Source organism: Gymnodraco acuticeps, unplaced genomic scaffold (assembly GCF_902827175.1).
Source record: "Gymnodraco acuticeps unplaced genomic scaffold, fGymAcu1.1, whole genome shotgun sequence".
In the NCBI taxonomy this organism is placed as follows: domain Eukaryota; kingdom Metazoa; phylum Chordata; class Actinopteri; order Perciformes; family Bathydraconidae; genus Gymnodraco; species Gymnodraco acuticeps.
Genome location: NW_022989842.1, coordinates 338,398 through 352,633, shown reverse-complemented (window position 1 = coordinate 352,633; position 14,236 = coordinate 338,398). Strand labels below are relative to the sequence as shown.

General features: G+C 40.9%; 1 protein-coding gene across 2 annotated transcripts in view; it reads right to left on the bottom strand.

Annotated features, from left to right (window-relative positions):
* Positions 1–14,236, bottom strand: part of tango2 (transport and golgi organization 2 homolog (Drosophila)) — a 54,614-nt gene extending 40,378 nt beyond the window's left edge. For both annotated transcript variants that reach the window (XM_034236344.1, XM_034236347.1), the window contains exons 1-3: positions 14,094–14,236; positions 13,495–13,553; positions 13,153–13,251 (exon numbers count right to left, since the gene is read on the bottom strand). In XM_034236344.1, coding sequence (XP_034092235.1) covers positions 13,153–13,208 — 56 coding nt within the window. In that variant the 5' untranslated portion in view covers positions 13,209–13,251; positions 13,495–13,553; positions 14,094–14,236. The remainder of the gene's footprint in view (positions 1–13,152; positions 13,252–13,494; positions 13,554–14,093) is intronic.

The window sequence follows — 14,236 nt, the reverse complement described above, 5'->3', positions numbered from 1 at the left end:
GGAGAGGGATCCCTCCTCTGTTGCTCTCCCTGAGGTTTCTCCCATTTTCCCTTTAAACTGTGGGTTTTCTCTGGAAGTGTTTCCTTGTACGATGTGAGGGTCTAAGGACAGAGGGTCTAAGGACAGAGGGTCTAAGGATAGAGGGTGTCGTTTTTCTCATACTGATATTCTGAACAATCTGTGCTGTTGTATTTGCTGTAAAGTGTCTCTACTGTAGACTATTTTTATTATATGTACAGCACTTTGGCTCGACCAAAAATCGTTTATAAATGTGCTATATAAATAAAACTTGATTTGATAAATCAATCAATCAATGTTTATTTATATAGCCCAATATCACACATGTTACATTTGTCTCAGTGGACTTCACAGTTTGTACAGAATATCAAATCCCAAACAGACTGTATATGCAGCCTCGTCAATAATACAAATGGTTGTACATTTATAGAATTAGAGTTAAAAGGTCATTTAGATATGGATTTGAAGTGACTGTTATTTTGTATATATTGATTGTTGTGCTTTTATTTAGGTCTTAATGTGTGCATATGTATAAATATGTCTTGATTGTGTGTATATATATATATATATATATATATATATATTGGTGTATACATATTTTTATATATTTGATTTTGTATTCGGGATTGGGAAATGGTATTTCGATCTCTCTGTCTGTACACACAAAAGTTGACTTTGATTTTAAACCTTCGAGCGAACAACACAAGCCAGACTATAAAAAAAAAAAGCTCAATAAAGTGTATTGACCTCTTTAAAAGCTGCATGTTCCACTTAGACTTGGCGACGGTCCGCGCATTAATCACGTGTGGGTGCTCGGATCAAACCGATAAACCAAACTGATAAACCAAACTGACCTAATAGGGGTTGACGTCTGTGCATCAAAGGCTAATGATAGCATGTTCCCGCGGCACTATAGCCACCGCTGCTCCAACAAACAAAGCTCACACTAATGATGCTACACCAGCATCTGCTGTGTGATCCTGAGGGGAGGAATCACATGCGAGCAGCTCCATGGCAGTAACAGCTGCACTGTGTAGGAGGCATGCTGAGAAGAGAGGCATCAGAGCTTTGAAGAGTGAACTCTGAGTCTTTGTCTCTGCAGTAAACACAGAGCTTTGTGGACTTGGCAGCAGACACTTTAGCTTTGCTGTGGCTTTATGTATCCAAGGATATTCACCATGACATATTGAATCATTTTATAACATTTCTGAGAGCTCTTCACCCTTACATTTTAAAAGATTTCACTATTTACTCCAATACAAGCTTTTTAGACAAATATATGGAATTAAATTAACTTTGTAGATATCTATTGACCCTAAAAGCCTGTTTTGGTGACATTTCCCTCTAAGGACAAGACAAATCTGAGACTATCCTCTTAGACAAATCTTAAAAAGGCATCCCCTCACCCCCTTTGTTAATATTTCAATCAATACTTGGATGCCTATGGAATCATCATTATGTTATTTGATTCCATAGACATTCAACAACTAAGCAAAGATAGACAGCTGAACAAAACATGGTTTGATCCTAGGCTTTTATGATCATTTGACAACCACACGATGGATCCTGCTGCTAGGGACGCCAGTACCACAAACAAATTATATTTTTATAAATATTAGTAAGTGCCGACCCTTTTTGATTCTTTAGGCGCATTCACACCGCAGTACTTTTCACACAAAGGTTCATGAGAACTACTAAATACAGATCGCGTTCTCATCGGAATAAATCCCTGGGGGTGGATTAGGCAAATGAAGCCGCTGACGTCACTTCTTCTTCTTCTGCTTTGGGTTTACTGGCAGGCCGCAAACCACTTCACGGCGTATACTGCCACCCAAAGTCCCCGGCCGGAAGTCCCCGGAGTTGGGGACTGGCTTCAGTAGAAGCTGCTGGGACTCCCAGCAGCTTCTACTGAAGCCTTCCGAGTAAATCGCCAGAACGCCGACACCTCCTCATCTCCACCGCTCCCATGTTTTATTTTGTGTTGCCATAAGTTAGTCTCTCTGCGTTTCTGCGCTGGGCTAATGCTAATGCTAATTATGCTAATGCGAGGATAATAAAATGGCGGCTTCACAAAACTTTTTGGGAGTTTTACGCAAGCCCCCAGGAAGTGCGCCGGACTCAGATGAAAATATTCGTGGTGGCCAAACGGCGGTACTGCACATCCGTTTGGTTGCTGGGCCCGGAAACACTTTTCCCCATTGACTTACATTGGGAAAGAGTGGTCTGTAACTCGTTGGATAATTTTTTTTAAACTAAATAAACTACCCAGTATGAACGTTTGTATAGCCCTTATTAAAAACATTCGTTCCTCAAGTTGTAAAAATGTGCTAATAACGTTATTCTGAGAGTTATTTCCCTCGGCATTATGAACGCACATCTAACCCACGGGACCGCGCCCCCCTGCACGTTCAAGGTACGTGTTCAGCACTACATGAGTTTCTCTTTACCCATGGATGCACAATAACAACGGACCCATATCGCCTTACTGCCAGCCCACGGAGCTGTAATAATGGATATATTGCACATGTTTGCTGTAATTCATCATTTGTAAAATAGTATACTACATGGGCTGTATGATGTAAATCTTGTACCGTAAATGTTGTATTGAATAAAGTTAATATTACCGACGTTAGATTAACGTCCCTGTAGCTTATTATTGCACTAAGAAGCTTATTGCACTGTGTGTGTATATATATACAGTGCAATAATTATTTCATGCTAAATGAAGCTCTGTTGGATATCACTAGATCCTGTTACAACGTAATATAAGTACATAACGATTGATGTGTACATTAGCATCATTACTAGCTAGCCGCTAGCTGCCGCCTCGTTAATATCAAATCCATGATAACAACAATCCATTACCATGCTGTCATGAACGCGCGGTGCTGTTGCGTGTACGCAAATTGACGTGCTTGATGTGAACGAGCATTTTGGTTAAAGTTGCGCATGCGCTATGAGCGCACATACGGGTACTTCTCAGGCATGCCGGGTAATCTGTGACGTTTCACTCTCAAAAGTTGGGCCATTTTGTCATCATGCGCTAATGAGCAACTCTCATAGGAATTAATGAGGCCCCGCCTCCCACGCTGTATCCAGTTCTTATTATACATCCATGGTTTTACGGGGCGTGGTTTGCAATCCGCCCAGCCAATCAGAAATATAGCTCTTTTCTCACAAGAGAGACGCACTTTCGGGACTTTCATGGGGGGTAAAAAGGTTCTCATAACTAATTTTAGTACTGGCTCTTTTTGGTGTGAACGCGACAAAAGAGTTCTCATGAACTAAGTTCTCATGAACCTTTGTGGGAAAAGTACTGCGGTGTGAATGCGCCTAAAGTTATGTGGATTTGTAGTATTTGTGTTACTGTATGTTCAAAAAGGTGTATTTTGCAAAAAAAAAAAAAAAATGAAAAAATAGTAAAGTAGAGTATCTTAACTATCTATTTAGCGAAATCACACACATTTAGGCTATTTATGTAATCTTCTTTTGATAACTTATTTCAATCTGTTCCCTTCAATTCACTGAGTGTCCCCTGAAACAGTTTGGAGCGCCTGGGGAAGCTGCCTCCCACTTTAAAAACCTAGCAGCTCTAAAGAAACCATCAGTAGAGGGTGAGATGATTCACTAAGTTAAAACTTTAGTAAGAGCATATAATATGGCGCTATAGAAAAGGTCGTTAGGATTCACCCTTTGGGAGAACACTGGATATCTGTTACACATTTCTGACAGGTGCTGCAGGCAGTATGAGAACAATAAAGAGCTTTTTGAACATTAAAGCATGGAGACATGTAGAGACACTACATACTGATATACACCTGAACATCAGCAGGAGAGGACTCTTTAAAGTAGAGACACTACATACTGATATACACCTGAACATCAGCAGGAGAGGACTCTTTAAAGTAGAGACACTACATACTGATGTACACCTGAACATCAGCAGGAGAGGACTCTTTAAAGCAGAGACACTACATACTGATATACACCTGCACATCAGCAGGAGAGGACTCTTTAAAGTAGAGACACTACATACTGATATACACCTGAACATCAGCAGGAGAGGACTCTTTAAAGTAGAGACACTACATACTGATATACACCTGAACATCAGCAGGAGAGGACTCTTTAAAGCAGAGACACTACATACTGATATACACCTGAACATCAGCAGGAGAGGACTCTTTAAAGTAGAGACACTACATACTGATATACACCTGCACATCAGCAGGAGGACTCTTTAAAGTAGAGACACTACATACTGATATACACCTGAACATCAGCAGGAGAGGACTCTTTAAAGTAGAGACACTACATACTGATATACACCTGAACATCAGCAGGAGAGGACTCTTTAAAGTAGAGACACTACATACTGATGTACACCTGAACATCAGCAGGAGAGGACTCTTTAAAGCAGAGACACTACATACTGATATACACCTGCACATCAGCAGGAGAGGACTCTTTAAAGTAGAGACACTACATACTGATATACACCTGAACATCAGCAGGAGAGGACTCTTTAAAGTAGAGACACTACATACTGATATACACCTGAACATCAGCAGGAGAGGACTCTTTAAAGCAGAGACACTACATACTGATATACACCTGAACATCAGCAGGAGAGGACTCTTTAAAGTAGAGACACTACATACTGATATACACCTGCACATCAGCAGGAGGACTCTTTAAAGTAGAGACACTACATACTGATATACACCTGAACATCAGCAGGAGAGGACTCTTTAAAGTACAGACACTACATACTGATGTACACCTGAACATCAGCAGGAGAGGACTCTTTAAACTAGAGACACTACAAACTGATATACACCTGAACATCAGCAGGAGAGGACTCTTTAAAGTAGAGACACTACATACTGATATACACCTGAACATCAGCAGGAGAGGACTCTTTAAAGTAGAGACACTACAACATCAGCAGGAGAGGACTCTTTAAAGTAGAGACACTACATACTGATGTACACCTGAACATCAGCAGGAGAGGACTCTTTAAAGCAGAGACACTACATACTGATGTACACCTGAACATCAGCAGGAGAGGACTCTTTAAAGTAGAGACACTACATACTGATATACACCTGAACATCAGCAGGAGAGGACTCTTTAAAGTAGAGACACTACATACTGATATACACCTGAACATCAGCAGGAGAGGACTCTTTAAAGCAGAGACACTACATACTGATATACACCTGAACATCAGCAGGAGAGGACTCTTTAAAGTAGAGACACTACATACTGATATACACCTGCACATCAGCAGGAGGACTCTTTAAAGTAGAGACACTACATACTGATATACACCTGAACATCAGCAGGAGAGGACTCTTTAAAGTAGAGACACTACATACTGATATACACCTGAACATCAGCAGGAGAGGACTCTTTAAAGTAGAGACACTACATACTGATGTACACCTGAACATCAGCAGGAGAGGACTCTTTAAAGCAGAGACACTACATACTGATATACACCTGCACATCAGCAGGAGAGGACTCTTTAAAGTAGAGACACTACATACTGATATACACCTGAACATCAGCAGGAGAGGACTCTTTAAAGTAGAGACACTACATACTGATATACACCTGAACATCAGCAGGAGAGGACTCTTTAAAGCAGAGACACTACATACTGATATACACCTGAACATCAGCAGGAGAGGACTCTTTAAAGTAGAGACACTACATACTGATATACACCTGCACATCAGCAGGAGGACTCTTTAAAGTAGAGACACTACATACTGATATACACCTGAACATCAGCAGGAGAGGACTCTTTAAAGTACAGACACTACATACTGATGTACACCTGAACATCAGCAGGAGAGGACTCTTTAAACTAGAGACACTACAAACTGATATACACCTGAACATCAGCAGGAGAGGACTCTTTAAAGTAGAGACACTACATACTGATATACACCTGAACATCAGCAGGAGAGGACTCTTTAAAGTAGAGACACTACATACTGATATACACCTGAACATCAGCAGGAGAGGACTCTTTAAAGCAGAGACACTACATACTGATGTACACCTGCACATCAGCAGGAGAGGACTCTTTAAAGTAGAGACACTACATACTGATATGAACCTGAACAGCAGCAGGAGAGGACTCTTTAAAGTAGAGACACTACATACTGATATACACCTGAACATCAGCAGGAGAGGACTCTTTAAAGTAGAGACACTACATACTGATATACACCTGAACATCAGCAGGAGAGGATTCTTTAAAGTAGAGACACTACATACTGATATACACCTGAACATCAGCAGGAGAGGACTCTTTAAAGTAGAGACACTACATACTGATGTACACCTGAACATCAGCAGGAGAGGACTCTTTAAAGTAGAGACACTACATACTGATATACACCTGAACACCAGCAGGAGAGGACTCTTTAAAGTAGAGACACTACATACTGATATACACCTGAACATCAGCAGGAGAGGACTCTTTAAAGTAGAGACACTACATACTGATATACACCTGACCATCAGCAGGAGAGGACTCTTTAAAGTAGAGACACTACATACTGATATACACCTGAACATCAGCAGGAGAGGACTCTTTAAAGCAGAGACACTACATACTGATATACACCTGAACATCAGCAGGAGAGGACTCTTTAAAGTAGAGACACTACATACTGATATACACCTGAACATCAGCAGGAGAGGACTCTTTAAAGCAGAGACACTACATACTGATATACACCTGCACATCAGCAGGAGAGGACTCTTTAAAGTAGAGACACTACATACTGATATACACCTGAACATCAGCAGGAGAGGACTCTTTAAAGTAGAGACACTACATACTGATATACACCTGCACATCAGCAGGAGAGGACTCTTTAAAGTAGAGACACTACATACTGATATGAACCTGAACATCAGCAGGAGAGGACTCTTTAAAGTAGAGACACTACATACTGATATACACCTGAACATCAGCAGGAGAGGACTCTTTAAAGTAGAGACACTACATACTGATATACACCTGAACATCAGCAGGGGAGGACTCTTTAAAGTAGAGACACTACATACTGATATACACCTGAACATCAGCAGGAGAGGACTCTTTAAAATAGAGACACTACATACTGATATGAACCTGAACATCAGCATTAGAGGACTCTTTAAAGTAGAGACACTACATACTGATATACACCTGAACATCAGCAGGAGAGGACTCTTTAAAGTAGAGACACTACATAGTGATATACACCTGAACATCAGCAGGAGAGGACTCTTTAAAGTAGAGACACTACATACTGATATACACCTGAACATCAGCAGGAGAGGACTCTTTAAAGTAGAGACACTACATACTGATAAGAACCTGAACATCAGCAGGAGAGGACTCTTTAAAGTAGAGACACTACATACTGATATACACCTGAACATCAGCTGGAGAGGACTCTTTAAAGTAGAGACACTATATACTGATATACACCTGAACATCAGCAGGAGAGGACTCTTTAAAGTAGAGACACTATATACTGATATACACCTGCACATCAGCAGGAGAGGACTCTTTAAAGTAGAGACACTACATACTGATATACACCTGAACATCAGCAGGAGACGACTCTTTAAAGTAGAGACACTACATACTGATATACACCTGAACATCAGCAGAAGAGGACTCTTTAAAGTAGAGACACTACATACTGATGTACACCTGAACATCAGCAGGAGAGGACTCTTTAAAGCAGAGACACTACATACTGATATACACCTGAACATCAGCAGGAGAGGACTCTTTAAAGTAGAGACACTACATACTGATATACACCTGCACATCAGCAGGAGAAGACTATTTAAAGTAGAGACACTACATACTGATATACACCTGAACATCAGCAGGAGAGGACTCTTTAAAGTAGAGACACTACATACTGATATACACCTGAACATCAGCAGGAGAGGACTCTTTAAAGCAGAGACACTACATACCGATATACACCTGAACATCAGCAGGAGAGGACTCTTTAAAGTAGAGACACTACATACTGATATACACCTGCACATCAGCAGGAGAGGACTCTTTAAAGTAGAGACACTACATACTGATATACACCTGAACATCAGCAGGAGAGGACTCTTTAAAGTAGAGACACTACATACTGATGTACACCTGAACATCAGCAGGAGAGGGCTCTTTAAACTAGAGACACTACAAACTGATATACACCTGAACATCAGCAGGAGAGGACTCTTTAAAGTAGAGACACTACATACTGATATACACCTGAACATCAGCAGGAGAGGACTCTTTAAAGTAGAGACACTACATACTGATATACACCTGAACATCAGCAGGAGAGGACTCTTTAAAGCAGAGACACTACATACTGATATACACCTGAACATCAGCAGGAGAGGACTCTTTAAAGCAGAGACACTACATACTGATATACACCTGCACATCAGCAGGAGAGGACTCTTTAAAGTAGAGACACTACATACTGATATACACCTGCACATCAGCAGGAGAGGACTCTTTAAAGTAGAGACACTACATACTGATATGAACCTGAACATCAGCAGGAGAGGACTCTTTAAAGTAGAGACACTACATACTGATATACACCTGAACATCAGCAGGAGAGGACTCTTTAAAGTAGAGACACTACATACTGATATACACCTGAACATCAGCTGGAGAGGACTCTTTAAAGTAGAGACACTATATACTGATATACACCTGCACATCAGCAGGAGAGGACTCTTTAAAGTAGAGACACTATATACTGATATACACCTGAACATCAGCAGGAGAGGACTCTTTAAAGTAGAGACACTACATACTGATATACACCTGAACATCAGCAGGAGAGGACTCTTTAAAGTAGAGACACTACATAGTGATATACACCTGAACATCAGCAGGAGAGGACTCTTTAAAGTAGAGACACTACATACTGATATACACCTGAACATCAGCAGGAGAGGACTCTTTAAAGTAGAGACACTACATACTGATAAGAACCTGAACATCAGCAGGAGAGGACTCTTTAAAGTAGAGACACTACATACTGATATGAACCTGAACATCAGCAGGAGAGGACTCTTTAAAGTAGAGACACTACATACTGATATACACCTGAACATCAGCAGGAGAGGACTCTTTAAAGTAGAGACACTACATACTGATATACACCTAGACATCAGCAGGAGAGGACTCTTTAAAGTAGAGACACTATATACTGATATACACCTGCACATCAGCAGGAGAGGACTCTTTAAAGTAGAGACACTATATACTGATATACACCTGCACATCAGCAGGAGAGGACTCTTTAAAGTAGAGACACTACATACTGATATACACCTAGACATCAGCAGGAGAGGACTCTTTAAAGTAGAGACACTATATACTGATATACACCTGAACATCAGCTGGAGAGGACTCTTTAAAGTAGAGACACTATATACTGATATACACCTGCACATCAGCAGGAGAGGACTCTTTAAAGTAGAGACACTATATACTGATATACACCTGCACATCAGCAGGAGAGGACTCTTTAAAGTAGAGACACTACATACTGATATACACCTGAACATCAGCAGGAGAGGACTCTTTAAAGTAGAGACACTACATACTGATATACACCTGAACATCAGCAGAATATGTCCTCTTAAAGCCAGCTAAGGTGAAAATGTCAACTTGCTTACAGCACGTCTCATCAAGGCAGATTCCCACAGCATACTGCCAAAGGGACAAAGAATGTATTGCGGTTGTTAGGTCAATCACTTTCATATTTGTGGTGCTATGAACACAGCAAGCTCTAGGGACTGTTAGTGAGCTGGTGGCATTAAAGGAAGTGATATAATTAAAAGGTCAAAACCACAACACAATGCGGGTGGACTGATTGCAGAACTGCTTCTATTCTGAGCCAATTTGAAATGCAGAAATCTCAGCATGTGGGTAATCATTGAGCCATTTGTGCTGAACATGAACTCATTTACATCCCATAGGTATTTTCCTGTCATTTTGGGAATGGGGAGTGTGATAATTATTTCCGATTAAACTTTAAATGTGTCTTAAATTCGGTATGCTGAACATTCCTTGTGATTTACACATGGCTGCAGCAGTAGAAAATGACTTCTGCACATTGTAGTCTATATATAGCACTATTGTTACCACATTAGGACACAGTGTGTTTCACCTTTCCTCAGGTTCACGCTTGAGTCAGGACTCATAACACCCCCCCCCCCCCCCCCAGGGGAGGACAGAGATGCACTAAGGCCAAGTTCACTCTCAAGCTCAGGGGGATTATAGTGCACGCCCTAACTCACAGTGACTTCACATAGAGCACTGGTTAGCATTTGCTGCTAGGTAGGGCACATGGAGGTTGTGCAAAGATTCATTCAGTGCTTTAAAAGGTCCCCTATTATACTGTTTTTCATCAATATATCATAGCTCTCAGATATATACAGAACATGTCTCTGATTGGCTGAAACACCAAACAGATCATTGCAGCATTACCCATAATCCCCTCTGTTTCAGCCCTGTTTCCAAAGTGCTGATTCTCTGTCTGTTACTTTAGATGAAAATAAGGAGCCCCTCCCCACGCCCCTCTGAGAGACATTTGGTTAAAAAGAACTCAATAGTGCTCTAGGAGGAGATTCAGGTGATAAGGTGGGGGGGGGGGGGGTTACCTTGGTTGCTGATTGGCTAATGGTTACACAAGACAAAATATCGTTATGACATCATAAAGCGGCCAAAATCTGATCAGCTCATTTTCAGACAGGTTTTTATAGAAATGGATCAGGACAAAAAGAGAGAGAATCTTTGTTCCTGAAACTTTCAGAGTCTCTTTCCACAGAGGGGACACATGTTGAGAAGAGATATGAAGAAGAGGGGATACATGTTGATGTAGAAGAGACATGAAGAAGAGGGGACACATGTTGATGTAGAAGAGACATGAAGAAGAGGGGACACATGTTGATGTAGAAGAGACATGAAGAAGAGGGGACACATGTTGATGTAGAAGAGACATGAAGAAGAGGGGACACATGTTGATGTAGAAGAGACATGAAGAAGAGGGGACACATGTTGATGTAGAAGAGACATGAAGAAGAGGGGACACATGTTGATGAAGAAGAGACATGAAGAAGAGGGGACACATGTTGGTGTAGAAGAGACATGAAAAAGTGGATTTTGCATAATAGGTGATATACATAAAACAACAGAAAATAAACGTCTCTTCCCTTAACTCCTCTGTTACTGTGCTGCTGTCTGTGTGTGTTTGCACCTTTAAAAGCTCAAAGTGGCTCACGAGACAATCCTGGAGAAAGATAAAATGAGGAATTGTCAAGGTGTGAAAACCTGAAAAAGGCTTTTCACCTTATTTGAAAAAATGTATCTTAATATTGTTTTGCTGCATGTTCCAACGCTTCACTGAAGTCACATGATGCGAACTGAGGGAAATATTGAAATGCAGTGCTCGTTTAGTTTCATCAACAAAATCACGCATAATATTTGTACATATAAAAATACAGCATGATATTGGGGATCTTATGGAGAAGTATCCTCACTAGCGCTTTCAACCCGGAGTACTTTCCCCCCCGAACTTGGCCGATAGGGGGGGGGGGGGGGGGGGGGGGGGGGAGATTTGGTTTCACACCAAAAAGGACCTGGAACCATTCCCTAGAACCTTTTCACCCCCAGATAGTCCCTGCTAGCGAGGTAGTACTTTCCTGGGGAGGAAATGGTTCGTGGGTGTGTTTCCAATTTCTGATTGGCTGGGCGAATTGCAAACCACGCCCTGTAAAGCTCCGAAAAGTTTTGTGAGGCCGCCATTTTATTTCCTCGCATTAGCATTAGCCCAGCGCACCAACAGAGAGAGACTAACTTATGGCAACACAAAAGAAAACATGGGAGCGGTAGAGTGATGAGGAGGTGTCGGCGCTTCTGGCGATTTACTCGCCAGACGCGACCCAGCAGGTTTTACTGAAGCCAGTCCCCAACTCCAAAGAACAAGTGACGTCAGCGGCTTCATTTGCCTAATCCTCCCTCTGGGACTTGTTCCGGTGAGAACGCGATCTACTAGGACAGTTCGAGGGACTAAAGAGTTTGGGGGGAACAAGTACCGCTATATAAGCTGAAAGGTGCAGTGTTTCCCCTATATACAAATAGGGAAAAATGTGCGCCGCTGCTAGGGGGCGCCAGCCAGGTACCAACATTTTTTTTAATTTATTTGTTATTGGCTATGGTAGGTTATTGGTTATGTTCACATACTTATTTGATTATTAAAATGTAAACCAATCTTTTTCATATGGGTGTTTTAGAGTTGTACCCCCTAGATCAGGTCTCTAGTAATTGTGTGCTCAAAGTGCACCAGATTGAAGCATTTTACTTTAAAATGTTAAAAAAAATCTTCCCGGGGGGGCATACCCCCGGACCCCCATAGAGGATGTGACGTCCACCCCCCAATTAAAACATGTTCATACAATACTGAATACATTTGAAGCCATTTTGACGTATATTACCTATGTCAATACGTTTCTATTTTCGTAGTGTATTTGTCTTTTGTATTTTTCATTTAATCTTTATATATAAAATCTCGCCTAAAATCTCACCTAGGGCAGCAAATTGTCTAGAACCGGCCCTGGTACGAGGCCTCAAGTGCCTTTCTTGTGCTGGCAGACTCATAGAAACAAATTGGCGGGGCGCACTTTGCACGCACTAAAGAATTCCACGTACTCACATTATGCTGGGCCCACATGCCTTAGCACCGCTGCTATGACTCCATCCTAGGGGAAACACTGAGGTTCTTTTGATGTTTGATCCCTTTCTTCTGCCGTTTGACTTTTAAGATTTATGAGATTCTATCTAAAAAAAAAGACACCATTCATAGACTGCCACAGTTAGCCAGTGGCATATAGGCAGCTCCCTTCATTGTAATCAAGAACTCTTTATTTGTGAATGTTCGCAATGATGCTTTAGATAAAGTAACTTACTGTAGCTCTGATTGCAACTAAGATACATTTTCACATGATGTATTTAATGAATTTCCGGGAGCATGATCATGCACACACAGAGAGTATCAAAGTTTCTTGAAAGGGTTACGTGCTCACCTGTAGGCATTTTTGGAGGCAGGCCGGGGGTCAAACTTGAAGAAAATTATACACATGGATGTTTTGGGGGATTGATGACAAAGTTTCACTCAGTCATATCTGAAGAAGAGAGATAACAACAGGAAACAGTGAACAAAAGTGTTGAAATCTGTTGTGAAACATGTATTGGAAGACCAGTTAGGACGTGCTCAAACTTTGCAATAACAAAAATGTAGAACACCACAGCTAAAGTTCATCTTAACTGTCTGTGTACAAAGATAATATATCTGAGTAAAGAATAATTGGAAATGTTGCATAACTTTAGCATACAGTCATTGCAATACATGTACTTAGCATACTTACACAGTGTACTTGGCTGTAGGACAAACAAATGGTCTGTCCAGAGTGCATGCTGTGTACACCTGTTAACAAAAGGTTGAAAAAAGCAAGTGTTAGGCATTGTATCACAAAGGTTTACTATCTTTATCATCACTTACACAACGTAATGAGTGCAAAGGTAGTCATTAAGCAACAGGAGTTCAAAGGCTAAGCCATGACTTAAGATGTCATTATAAAGTGTGCTTTATATCCCTACTATCTCGCTAGCAGCCTGTAGCAAATGATACTTCATAAACAATCTACTATAATTGAATGTTAACGGTCTAATGAGTGTGTGTAAAGCCATTTAGGCAACCATTAATGGTGCGTAAAACCATTAACTAACTCTGTGTCAAGGTATTAATAGTTGTCCTATATCAAGATGAGCCATTGTCTGTTCTGCATGTGTCTGGTAACAAACCAGCCTTGCATTGCACCACTAACAGTGTTTAAGTACACATAATAATATATGTCTAGTTTTGCAGCAACCGGCAAACATAGTTTCAACCTGGTGACCTAAGCTAGCGGTAGCATTTTCAAAATCAATAAAGTTATGAAACAACAAGCTGAATTAAGATACTAACCTTAGATATGCAAGACAGATAAGATGTTCATTTGCTAAGATAATTATTTAGCAGCTGTAGTTTACTGGTGTGTTGTATCAGCTAGTTCAGTGCACCTTTACTCGCTGTTGTCAACTAAAAGGAAGTGTTCCTTTTGAGTGATC